The 12,205-nt window shown below is 42.2% G+C and overlaps 1 protein-coding gene across 3 annotated transcripts in view; it reads right to left on the bottom strand.

Moving 5' to 3' along the window:
- hectd4 (HECT domain E3 ubiquitin protein ligase 4) overlaps positions 1-12,205 on the bottom strand; it is a 48,362-nt gene that overhangs the window by 23,897 nt on the left and 12,260 nt on the right. For 2 of the 3 annotated variants that reach the window (XM_079688441.1, XM_079688443.1), the window contains exons 10-29: positions 11,693-11,806; positions 11,459-11,599; positions 11,139-11,374; positions 10,885-11,027; positions 7,795-7,865; positions 7,597-7,702; positions 7,363-7,483; positions 7,122-7,250; positions 5,374-5,498; positions 4,796-4,949; positions 4,597-4,700; positions 4,220-4,418; positions 3,595-3,714; positions 3,396-3,500; positions 3,116-3,279; positions 2,704-2,949; positions 2,021-2,213; positions 653-757; positions 463-551; positions 207-379 (exon numbers count right to left, since the gene is read on the bottom strand). In XM_079688441.1, coding sequence (XP_079544567.1) covers positions 207-379; positions 463-551; positions 653-757; positions 2,021-2,213; positions 2,704-2,949; positions 3,116-3,279; positions 3,396-3,500; positions 3,595-3,714; positions 4,220-4,418; positions 4,597-4,700; positions 4,796-4,949; positions 5,374-5,498; positions 7,122-7,250; positions 7,363-7,483; positions 7,597-7,702; positions 7,795-7,865; positions 10,885-11,027; positions 11,139-11,374; positions 11,459-11,599; positions 11,693-11,806 — 2,838 coding nt within the window. The remainder of the gene's footprint in view (positions 1-206; positions 380-462; positions 552-652; positions 758-2,020; positions 2,214-2,703; positions 2,950-3,115; positions 3,280-3,395; positions 3,501-3,594; positions 3,715-4,219; positions 4,419-4,596; positions 4,701-4,795; positions 4,950-5,373; positions 5,499-7,121; positions 7,251-7,362; positions 7,484-7,596; positions 7,703-7,794; positions 7,866-10,884; positions 11,028-11,138; positions 11,375-11,458; positions 11,600-11,692; positions 11,807-12,205) is intronic. The other variant, XM_079688442.1, reaches the window with a different exon arrangement.

Genomic DNA, 12,205 nt, shown 5'->3' with positions numbered 1-12,205 from the left:
TGGTGCAACTTAAACACCTACCAATCCTGCAGGGCTTACTGACTGACAGACACTGACAGATGGAAATATTGATTTTCAGGTATAAGGCTGTGATTAAATATTGATTTTCAAAATATAATTTAAGCCAAACTCCTGTGAGAATTACATAACTGTACCATACATACACTATCTGATGGACATGTGTGTGACATAATGAGTATGTGTACCTGGACCTGGTGTTCCTGCAGGTGTGTTGGTTAGGCTCCTGCAATGTGGCGCTATGGTAACATGGAGCAGCAGCTCAGTGCGGTTCATCAGACTCTTCACCAGCGCCTTCGTTTTGGCCAGTGATGTGCTGCTTCTGAGGTGCATGGTGTTTACCTCCTGAAAGAACTTCTCCCTGTAGGAACAGAATCATGACGTTACAGCGTAAACTGACCTTTGACATCCAATCAAGTGCTAGGATCATGTTTCATTTCTTACCTCAATGCAAGGACAACATTTTCGAGATCACTGAAATCGAGGGGAACCTCCTTCAGGGAGCAAAGTAGTTCCAGCTCCTTAATTTTGTTCTGGTACAACAAAAGAATTACATTATGAATATCAAAGCAAATGGTAATAGTGGGGGTATAATTCTAGAGGGAAATGTGTGTGTGTGTATGGAGCAGAGTACCTCAAAGAAGTGGTAGTCGTGAAAGAAAGGAGTGTTGTTCTCCAGCTTCCCCTGCTGGGCCTCCTCTACCTCATTCTGCCACTTCTGTTCCAATTCTGCAACACTCTGAAAGCAACACAGGAGATAATTAGGCACAGAGTAAAACGCACACTTATTATATCCGTTCCGGTTAGAAGCCTGATTTACTTTTGATTTCGATTTTTTAAGCCAATCTCAGGTCTTCTGTTTATCCTTATTTGATTGATAACCTATTCTATCGTTTGGACTATTACTCTAATATTTAAGCTTGTAGTTTAATATGCGGCCTATAATGAAAATCTCTCTTGCATTTGTTCTCAAATCCACAGCACAGTGATGACTAACAACATCATAAGGTAGATTTAATATACCCTGCAAATCAACCTGCTTGTTAATAAAAATAGCTTTCCAATAACAGCATGCAAATTACATTTCCCATTTAATACTGTTCCCTGTAGCAAACAGGAAGTACTTATTTTAAACTTTTCAAAGCAGCCTAATTAAAGACAAACATGCATAGTGTGCACGGTATGTCTTCCATTAATAGCAAGCAACCTACCGTAATTTTCGGACTATAAGGCGGACCTGAATATAAGCCGCAGCAGCTAAATTGAATGATGTGTACATATATAAGCCGCACTGGACTATAAGCCGCAGGTGTTTTAATGTTTAATTACCATATGTAAGGGTTCGTGCACAGAGGGGATTGTCGGGAAAGAGATGGCTGTTTGAGGAAGCTCCCATTTATTAACATTTCAACAAACAAGTTGCATATTTGCATAACGTATTCAAGTGTTACCATTTAGTGTAATAGTAGCTACAGAACATGTACTGTGCTGTGTAAACTGTACTGTATCACATAGCGTTTCAGACACACAGACTTTTCAACTTTCAAACTTAAACGGTGCGCTCCCAGCTTATGTACCGGCAGTGATCTACAGCAGTGGTTTTCAACCAGTGGTACGGGGACAAACTGTCTCGCTCTCGTAATGTCTGTCTGTCTTGCTCTCGTTCTGTCTCTCGTACCACTCTCGGTTCCACTTTTACTTTTGCGCGCTACCTGTCTCACTCTTTTCCGGCCTCCAGCTTTTCCTGCTGGAGCCCGCCGCTTAAAGGTGGGGGGCGCGGACCGGCCATCGAGCCCATAGATTCAAAGGTGGTTGACTGTAACCTGTAAAATCCATAGATTTAGGAGGTCCCCTAGTGGCCGTTAGCTGTAAAAATCCATAGATTAGCCGCACCGTTATATAAGCCGCAGCTTCGAAAAATTTGAAAAAAGGCGCGGCTTATAGTCCGAAAATTACGGTAATTCAAAGCATTTCGTTTATAAACTGTGTAACTGTGGCTCACCTGCAGCTGACGCTCCATGGCATTGATCTTCTTGAAGGTCTCAGCCATAATCTTACAGACCAGGTCATACTCCTCTGCGTGATCCTCGCGGTGCTGGTAGTTGACGAGTGACTGAAGGGCATCCACCAGGCTCAGGTGTTTAATGACACAGGATACGATAACCTCCTCCATCACATCGGGCCTGATCACCTCTCTTAGAAACAAATGGTTTAGAACAAAACAGTTATGCTTTTGAAACCGAACAGTTTTATGAGAATCACTTTCTCAGTATATTCTTTTAAAGAAGTTTCACTTTATCCAATAAACAGACAAAAGCTGCTATGACTTAGTAAAGCCGCAATACTAAAGGAAACATTTATCAAAACTAAATCATACATTTAGTGCATCAACAAAATAATGCAAGACCCAAAAAAGTCTATATATTCTACTTTATAAAGGCACAATGTCTTAAAGACTAATCAAAATCACAAGGACAAGGCTATTCTTATAGTCTTTGAACCAGTTTGAAAATATATTTATCTTCATGATAAACTCAGTTACAAAACTGTGGGCTTAGTTTAAGTGTTTATGTTGCTTCACCTCTCTTTAGCCTTTTGTAGTCTGTAAAAACGTCCATGTTGTTTCCCTGTCTACAGTGATGTCACATGCATACCCTCTTTACTGTGACAGCATGACCCTCTTACTTGATGCTAGGGCGGAATTGAGGTCGGGCTCTTCCAGACACCTCTCGTAGCCTACCCATGATGCCTGGAGGGAGGCGGATACGAGGCAGGTCAAAGTATGCTCCCGGCATGAGGCCTGGGGGTGGGATGAGCACATCGGAGGGGTAGGTGAACTCCCGGTCCTCCTCAATGGTCAGGGGCAGAGGTGAGGGGCTGGGCGTGAGGGCAGGAGAGATCGCACCATTTGCTTCCACCTGCCACTGACACCTAGAGAAAACACACAGCCTGTCATCAGTCTGCAAACAGTTGTGCTGTGTTCAACTATGTGTCACTGGAGAGCGTGCACCAATTCTTACATTGTACTATATTTATCACACAGGAAATCAATATCACAGGGAGACATTTATCTGGTATTTTCGTCTAGCTGTGTCACCTTTGCAGCAGCTTTGAGCAGAGTAAATCGTGGCAGGCTTCTTCCTCTCTTGTCACCTCTGGCCCGTTATACAGAATGCGGAGCATTGAGCAAGCCAGCACTGACAGCCCCAGGGCAAGGTCTGCCAGGAAAGGGAGGCCTCCAGAGACATCCTCGGATGACTCCTAAAGGAAAAGAAAAAGGCATCTTCAGAATTAGCTGTTGTTCTTCATGTTCCACACTGCAGTAGTATTTTGCATTAAATGCCAAATATGGGTATTTAAGTACTTCTGCGTTTTACCTGAGCTCTGACGGTGCAGGAGAACCCCCACATGGCTTTATCGGGGGTGTTGTGTTCACGTCCGCTTCTCATCTCAAAGGAAAACGTCACAGTGTCTCCTTCAACCTAAATCACAACATAGTAAAAAAACGCAGCTCTACAAGATTGTATGTGCACTTTGTCTTCACTGTGTATGTTTGTGCAGATCAGCTGCTCTTACCTTGACCAGGTCTTTGGGCCATCCTGTCCCCAAGACACTTCGACTGCCATATCCCAGAGTGTTCCCTCCATACTCTGTTACTTTGCGACTGTTCGTGTTAGGGCCAGCGTAGATAACCAACTAAAATATCAGAGAAAATGTTTCCTGTAAAATCTACGCAACCAGTGATATTCTATACCAGAGAAACTACACACACTGTATGTAAGAGATACTGAGTATTAAAGGTAGGGTAGGTAAGTTTGAGAAACCGGCTTGAGAAACACTTTTTGTTATATTCCATGGAATGCTCTTAACATCCCGAGAGCAATGAATATCTGAAGTGCTTTGACAAAAAGATCCATTAAAAAAATGTCATCTGTGGAAGCTGTAGTACTGTAAAAAGCACGACCAATCATGGATGGCCTACCTGCCTGTCAGCCTTCCATCTCTGCACAAACTTATCTCGTGCCCTCATTGGTCATGTGCACGTTCGTGTGTGTTGGAGGAGGGGCTCTGTAAGGAAGTGGCAGATTTTCTCCGGTCGTGTATTTTCAAATTCTAGCGATCTCGAGCCGGTTTCTCAAACTTACATACCCTACCTTTAAGGCCATTGTTCATACAGTTAGTGTATTGCAGGAGTCAGTACCTTGTCATAGTCATACTGTGATGAGCAGCGAGCATCAAAGCGAAGGTACAGGCAGCGGGCTCCTGGGATGTGGACCGTCTCTTTGAACTTGTAATTGTCCCTCACCGGGTGCACCGTCTCGACTGTCTTTCCAGCAGCCCATGGGGCAGGGATCTTCAGCCCAGTCAGGAAACCAGGCTCCTCACGTTCATCAAGAATTCTAAAATGAAGAATACATGTATTACAGGTTTAAGAAAACTGAACATCGGACAGACAAAACAGCTGCCATTTCATGAAATGCCTTTGTATAAGATGTTTTGATGGAGCATGTATTTATCAGATGGCTTCATCACATGTTAGTCGTTACACTTCTTATTATAGTCCTTCAGAAAACATACTTGTCATCAGCAGCACAAGCCTTCGCCCCTGGCCCCTGAGAGCCGCTCAAAGGTGGAGGCTCTTCAGTGAAAAGCGGGGACTGAGTCTTTAGTAGCAGGGCAGTCTGAAAACAGAGTGGATCAAATACTTTATTGATGATTGCTTTTCAAACGTTTTGTTTAATCGAGGAATTGTGTTTTGGACTGGCAAGAATCCAACCTGGCTGGTGTAGAGGACCAGCTGCACCAACTGAGGCATGAGGGCGTCAGCGAGGGTGAGGGTCTGCAGGTTGGGGTGCATCAGAGACGTGAGCAACACTGGCAGCAGGTGACCGAGCATGGTCGCCTTGGTTACCTGTTCCAGGCCTTTCAACCTGAACAAGCAGAAGAGAAAAGGCAAAAACGTAATGTTAATGTTATGGAGTCTTGGCGGAAAAACAAGGAAATTTGAAGAGGTAAGACAAAGCCACAATGATTCAAAAACTCTGCGTCCAAAAATGCACTCTTTTAATCTTTCTAAGGAAGCTCCAGCATTACCAAGGATAAGCTAAATCTTGGTTCATGGTGAAACAGCGCATTACAGCGAACTAAGAGAACATCAAGTCTGGTTTTATATTTGTTACATTATGGTTTAATTGTAACAGTTGACAACAGATTAGTTTAAAAGGTCTGCTCAGACAATAATAAGATACGATATTATGAATACGTTTTATAAAAAAGGTATGCAGGAGCCACTGTGGCTGGTTTATTTTCCCCACCCTGAGAAGATGATTTAGGAAAAAAAAGTGAAAGGTTCACCTGGTTTCTCTGTCAACGATGTCGCTGTTGATGAGCGCTGTGGTCACCTGCTGCAGCGTCTCCAGCACTTCATCACATCCCACCAGAATCTTGGTTGCTAGGGAGAGGATGCTGCTTTGCAACTCCTGAGGACCACACAAACACAATATACCCAAACTTACGTAACTCAAGACTTTCGATTATCATCTCTTTCATGCAAAATGGAAGTTATACAATCAGGGCTCGACATTAAGGACTGCCCGATGGCCCGGGGCCATCTAGTATTTAGCTCGGGCAATGAAGCCTCACCTGCTGGTTGCCCGATCGGGCAATCTATTATACCAGTATCATGCAGCTCGCGGATCCAGTAATGAGTGACCCGACAGTAAAACTAAACATATCTATAACTAGTTTAAGTAGTTTGAGAGGTAATTAAAATAGCTACGTGTGATATTCTAACCTGAAGTGTGTGTTTTGTTCCGCTCACCGCTGCATGTGATCATGCAGAGCTGCGTGTCGACTCGCCAGCAGCAGCTGATCTCTCTCTCCCGTCAGATTAGACTTCACTCACGTTTATGTCCATATCGATCAGATCCAGCTAGTTCTAGCTAATAATATGACTACCTGCTTATTAAAAGACACCTAAACAATAAGTGTCGCTATGCAACCGGGTGAGGCCACAAAGTATAGCGCAGCATAATGCATTTGTTTAAATACCCACCGGAACCCCGAGGCATTACCAACAGATCAACGCACAATCAACCCATACAGGACATCTCTCTCTCCACATTAAGTGTTAGACATTAGAATTGACTATTATTGTCTGTCACATACTCTTCTTGTCTGTCACATAAGTGGCGCAACTGAAGCGGTATTGTGCTAAAGGGAAATTATTTTTGACCGAAGAGATTTAGATTTGCCGGCTAACGGGAACTCCGAAGTCACCATGTTGTGTGCGTCGCGGAAGCGCTCGGCTCCTCTCGACTGCTGCTCGGTCAGCTTCCGGATGAGGAAGCATTCATTCGACCAACTTACAGTAGATAACATTACAAACATTTTTAACAGGGGCCATAATAGTGTAAATAATGTTTGTTTTGGCAGTTATAACTGAATGTAATGTTTTCTACTTTTTTACATCTGGGAAGGCATTTGCCTTCATCAGATGGAAAGTGTCTTGACCAACAACTTAAGCATTTCTTATAGCTATGCAGGGCATGCAAGCGAGCAAACAAGAGCAAACAAACAAGTGAAATGAAGAATAAAATTGAAATTGTACAATATAATATTGTGGTGGTTCATCTTATAATTCAGTCTAGAGAATGCACCAGACAGCATCTACAGTAAGACCTGGAAAAATCTAAATGTTCTATGGGGAGGCCCCCCAAAGCCTTTGTGCTATTTCGTCCGCGCGCATTTTTCAGGGCAATCTCTATTGGGCTCAGGGCCATCTGTAAATTAGCTTAGATGGACCACAGGGCCATCTCCCAAAATCCTTAATGTCATGCACTGTTACAAACATTATTTCTTTAAATGAAGCACAATCTGAGCTGTGAGATGTTTCACTTGCATCCTGTTATCAGTAACCATGATTACTGATGAGAAAAGGAAACATGTCCTTCATTTATATATTACTTTTAACTGATATTTGATAAAGGCGATCAAAAGATCATTGATCTCCCGTTGCTCCGTTGGTGGGTTGTTCTCTCATCGACACACACACAAACACACTCCACATGCACAGAGGTAGGGGTATTAAAGGGGGTTATTACCTTTACCTGGATTGTTTCCCCTTGAAGGGAGCTGTCACTGTCATCGTTATCATCGGGACGGATAAGAATAGTGTTACTGAGGAGGTGGTTCTGAACAGCCATGAGGTAGCGCAGACTGGGTGAGACCACCTGCAGAGAGGGGGGCAAAAAAAGTCTCAAGTGAATACGAGTGCCATGTCACAAAACAATTGATCCTAATCAACACAGATGGCATGTCTTTCTGCTGAGCTGATGGTCGTACTGGCACAGTGGAGAGCAGCTTCTGGAAGTCGTCTCGGGCCACAGTCTGACATTTGGTAATGACGAGGCAGGATTCCCGGACTACAGTCTTGAGAATACAGTGAAGCAGCTCATCACTCAATCTGTCAAAGAGAGAGATTTGTATCACTTAGAAAAAGTGTATTTTATCATAAGACACAACATTGGGCTGTGCTGGAAATGATATTGCACCCTACTGTACAGAACAGCGACTTACCTGTAGTGGTCATCCTCTTCACTACCAAATCTGTTTTTCTGCAGTTGGTCTGCCAGGTTGGTCAGGATGACATCACGAAGATGAGACAACCCACTGTTCCTTTCACCTTAGTGTCACATATATACAGAATATTAGATGTATTAGATTGCACCACAGCTAGCAAGTTATATTCAGATGTGTCTTTAGTGTCATAGTCACCTTCAGTTAAAACCAGTTTCAGCAGTTTGCTGAGTTCAGCCTCCCCCTGATACAGAGTATTCAGGCCTGAGCTAAAGGGACAGAGGGGAGATAAACAAAGAAGACACATTTAAATATCAATATGATAACTGATTATACAGTGCAGCATTAATGTTCAAATATGCTTATACTAAGGCCCGTTTTAGTCTCCTACTGATAGACAACCCCATACGTGAGGAGGCTGATTTCAGCCAGGTCACTGTACTTCAGGCTGGTGTCAGACAAGGTAACTGGATGATGAATGGTTTTGTTTTGGCCATACTCATTTCCAAACAAAAGCAATTAGAACCAGTAATATCCGCCGTGTCACATTCAATAATCAGCCTGTGGGAAAAGTATTACTTAGGCACTATTATTGATCAGACCCTAATTTTAATAAGCTCTGAAACAGCATTTCTAAGGGAGCCACTTAGTGATTGTTTTTAAATCAGGAAGCTGTGGAGATTTTTCTTTTGCCAACACGTACTTGAAATGGAACAGAAGCCTGGTTGAAAGCATTTATCATAACATTCAGATCATATAAAATAACAGCAGGGTAAAGCAACTTGAGTGCAAAACAACAAGCTGTCCAAGATTGTTAAATGGTCAGCCAGAACATATTAAATCATTCTTTAATTGCATTAGTCTCAGAATGAATTAGTCAGAGAAAACTTGCTATTTTATAAGCTGCAATCTTCTGTAATTAATTATATAAGTTATTGGATGCTAACTGTCAATTTGCACTATTACAAATAATAAACTTATTTTGTATTTCTATGTTTTAAATCGTGTGTTTTTTATCTCCTATCTACGATTTTGCACTGAGATAGATAATAAAATAAATCTAATCTAATCTTTTAAACAAAATGTTAACAATTACTTCTGTCACATATATTGTACTTATTAATAGTGTCCAGGGGCCTCATTTATAAAGCCTTGCGTAGGATTGGCGTGGGAAGGTTGCTTACGTAGGACAAAGCAAATAAATACGCACCGACACTTCCCGATTCATAAAAGACTGCGTACCGGCACAGGACTTGCGTACGGCCTATCCTACGCTGGTTTTCCTTTATAAATCACAATCAACTCGAAATGCGGTGCAGCTTTTGCGTGCTTCACGTAACGGCCATATTTGCCTATAAATAGTCAAAGAAACGCCCATTCATTCATTTTGACTGACTGCATGAAGAAGATCGCAGAAAATGACGACAGAACAGCTAATCTCACACCGTGTCAGATTTTGGTTATTTTGGGGAGGTCGAGATAAATCATATTGTTTGGTGGATTCAGTTTGAACCAGAGTAGCAGCATGGAGGTCGGATCGTCACCAAAATAAATAAATAAGTGGTCCGAAAAAGGTTAATGACAAAAAAAATACACATAGCCTAACCTTCCTCAGGCAGTGTGTTTGCACCGGGGACAGGTACAAACACCTGACCTTGATGAGAAACTGTAAGAAATGATCAGGGAATCTCTCCGGAGTGGAGTCATGACGACTGGATCTGAATTATTTGTTTGTCTTTGGTGGTTTGTGTTCCAGCTTTCAATCAGCAACTATATCCATAATCCACCAGTTAAAGGAAATACAGCTAATGTGTTCTGTTATATTAGCTGTACAATTTACCACATATGGTGTTCTTAGTTTCCATACCTCCTGTGTTTTACAAGCGACTTATCAAGTAGGTTATTGGCGAACTGCATAAAACATGATTAAACATGATAGTATATAAAGCATGCTCGTATCTATACAACCTGTAGAAAAGCAAAAGGGCGTCAGTTTAAAGTAATTCTGTCCTTCTGTTTACCGCATCATTTATGAGAATACATTTCTTAACAAGAGAACATAATCGAGGGGTGATCAATAACATTTCCGTATTTATTTATTTCTCCAAGTTATGTTTTTGTGAGCACTGAGGAGTCTCAAACAGGCGTTTCATTTGAAGATTGGCTTTAATCCATTTGTGAAAATGAATTCTTCATATATGATAAATGAGAGGTAACATTTTATTTATGGTGTTATTTCCACATATTTCTCTCCATTCTTCTTTCTGCCAACGGTGTCGCAGTTTCTCGTCCCTCCCTTTTTGTGCTTAGTGCGTACGCATGGGTCAGAGTTAGCGTGGAGGACCGCACATTTCCCGTCAAGTTAGTTTTTTATAGGGGTGCACCGAATGGGAAATTCTTGGCCGAAACCGATACCGAAAATAGGAAACAGTTGGCCGAAAACCGAATGCCGAAAGGCCGAAAATGATTAATAGAAATATATATATATATATATATATATATATAATGTATACATTTTTTACCAATGTTGTTCTGCTACCTGATTATGGAAAAAGACATGATTATGGCAAAACTTAACTTAAATAATAATCACTATTATGGGTCCATAAAACATTTATTCAGCACCTTTGAATGCATACAGTACATTAATTCCAAGTCAAGTGCATTTTCTTTTCTCTGTAGGATAACTACAACAAAGTGCATTCAGAACAAAGCCAAGGTGCTTTAAAATAAACATCTAGGCCAGTAGGCCTACAACAAAATAGTGTAAATAAAGACTAAGAGCCAGGCCTTCAACAACAACAAATGCACCTATACATTTGGTAACCTAACGTGTTGTTGTGATGACGTAATCAAAACGCGGCGACAAACACGGCGCGCGACCATGCTCGCGGCTGGCTCACAGCCAACATGTCTGCCGCTTGGAGATATTTCAAAATATCAGAGAGAGAGGCGCGGATTGCGATTTGTAAAACGTGTTCAGCTGACATTTCTCGAGGGGGTGTAACTGCAAAGACTTTCACCACTTCGGGATTACTCCACCACTTGAAATCAAATCACCCGGACAAATATGCGGAGTATGATCAACGTAACCCTGTTCTCTGACATTCGGTGATATTTTTTCGGTGCTAAAACCCGGCCGATAATTTTCGGTGGCCGAATATTCGGTGCATCCCTAGTTTTTTATAAATCGCAAACAGTGCGTAGAAACTGGAGTACGCCATCTTTTGTGCGTACGCACCGTTTATAAATGAGGCCCCTGGACTTAATGTTGAATTTCAGACTTACCTGATGGCGAGGCACACCTCTCGTTGAATCTCTGCTCCGATCTGATCCAATGGAGCCATCAGTAGCTGCCACAGGAGAAGGCCTGAGCGACGCACACTCTCCCTATTCTGCTCTGACTGAGGATTAAAAAACCTAAACACCACCTGCACAGGCCAGAGAGAAAAACACTACTCAAAACCACAGGAATTTCTGAATCTGAGGAAATAGCTGAGTCACTTTCTGCAAAACTGTCCCCAGCTGCACCTCGAACTGACCTGGAACACCACCAAGATGCAGCGGATGATACAGGTGTCTCCGTTGACCATGGCTTTCTCCATAATGTCACAGATGCTGCTGAAGTGACGGGCCTCGATGGGGTGTTGTTTGCCCAGCAGGGCCCCCAGGGGCAGGCTGTTGCTGCTGGCTGCCAGCAGGTTGAGCTGATGTATACACATTGCGCCCACATGATGAAGCAGCTGGTTGATCACCTCGCCGGTGGCCACCGTCTCGTCTGTAAATGAATACATATCTTAGAAGTCTAGAAAGTCTGATAATACAAAGAGCATCTTTGGGTTTCAGGGATATATGTTTCTACCTTTGGGTTCTTTGATGACGTGGCTGACACCGAGCCTGTGACACACATGATGGAAGGCTTGGTTCCCCGGATTGCACCACTGATCTATGTAATCACTTGAGCACGTCCAGATCAGGTTGTTCAGTGCATCGTAACATGCTCCTATGAAGCCAAAGAAGAGTTATATGTCACTTAATTTGGCACCTCTGCTATTTCAACATATTAGAGTCTTAAGGTGACAAAAGTGTTGCTCACCTAGCCCCGCCACCTGTGCTCCCCTGCCGAGAGAGCTGCCAGGAGCATCGATGAGGTCTGCACGGCTGCTAAACTGTCCGTCAGCCAGGTTAAAAACCAGACTGGAGGCTAATACTGTGCAAAAAAAAGTTACGTTTAGTGAATTAACTCGTTTTTTACAATTCTTCAGCCTTTAGTTAAAAGCATTGGGTTTCTACAACATTTCTTTGGAACTTTTCATTGATTATAAAATGATGCATTTCTTCAAAAAGGGCTTATTAATGTTTATTTATAACATTGTGTGTGATCAAATGTAATGTAACAAAACTATAATCAATCTTAACCTAAGACTTTAGCTGTAATCAGAACATGTTTTGTCATCCAGCTGCGTAACATGATCCTTTCTTTGTAATGTATTTTCATATAATAATGTCATGTATTTTCAGCATCAAAACTAAAACACTGCATAAATGTCGGAATTTAGGACAAAAAACTAAACTCAATGAGGATTTACAAATGACTGTGCTGTGCATG

Source organism: Notothenia rossii (genome assembly GCF_949606895.1).
Source record: "Notothenia rossii genome assembly, chromosome: 6".
Taxonomy (NCBI): Eukaryota; Metazoa; Chordata; class Actinopteri; order Perciformes; family Nototheniidae; genus Notothenia; species Notothenia rossii.
Note: the sequence above shows the minus strand (reverse complement) of the source record. Positions and strands in the feature narration are given on the sequence as shown.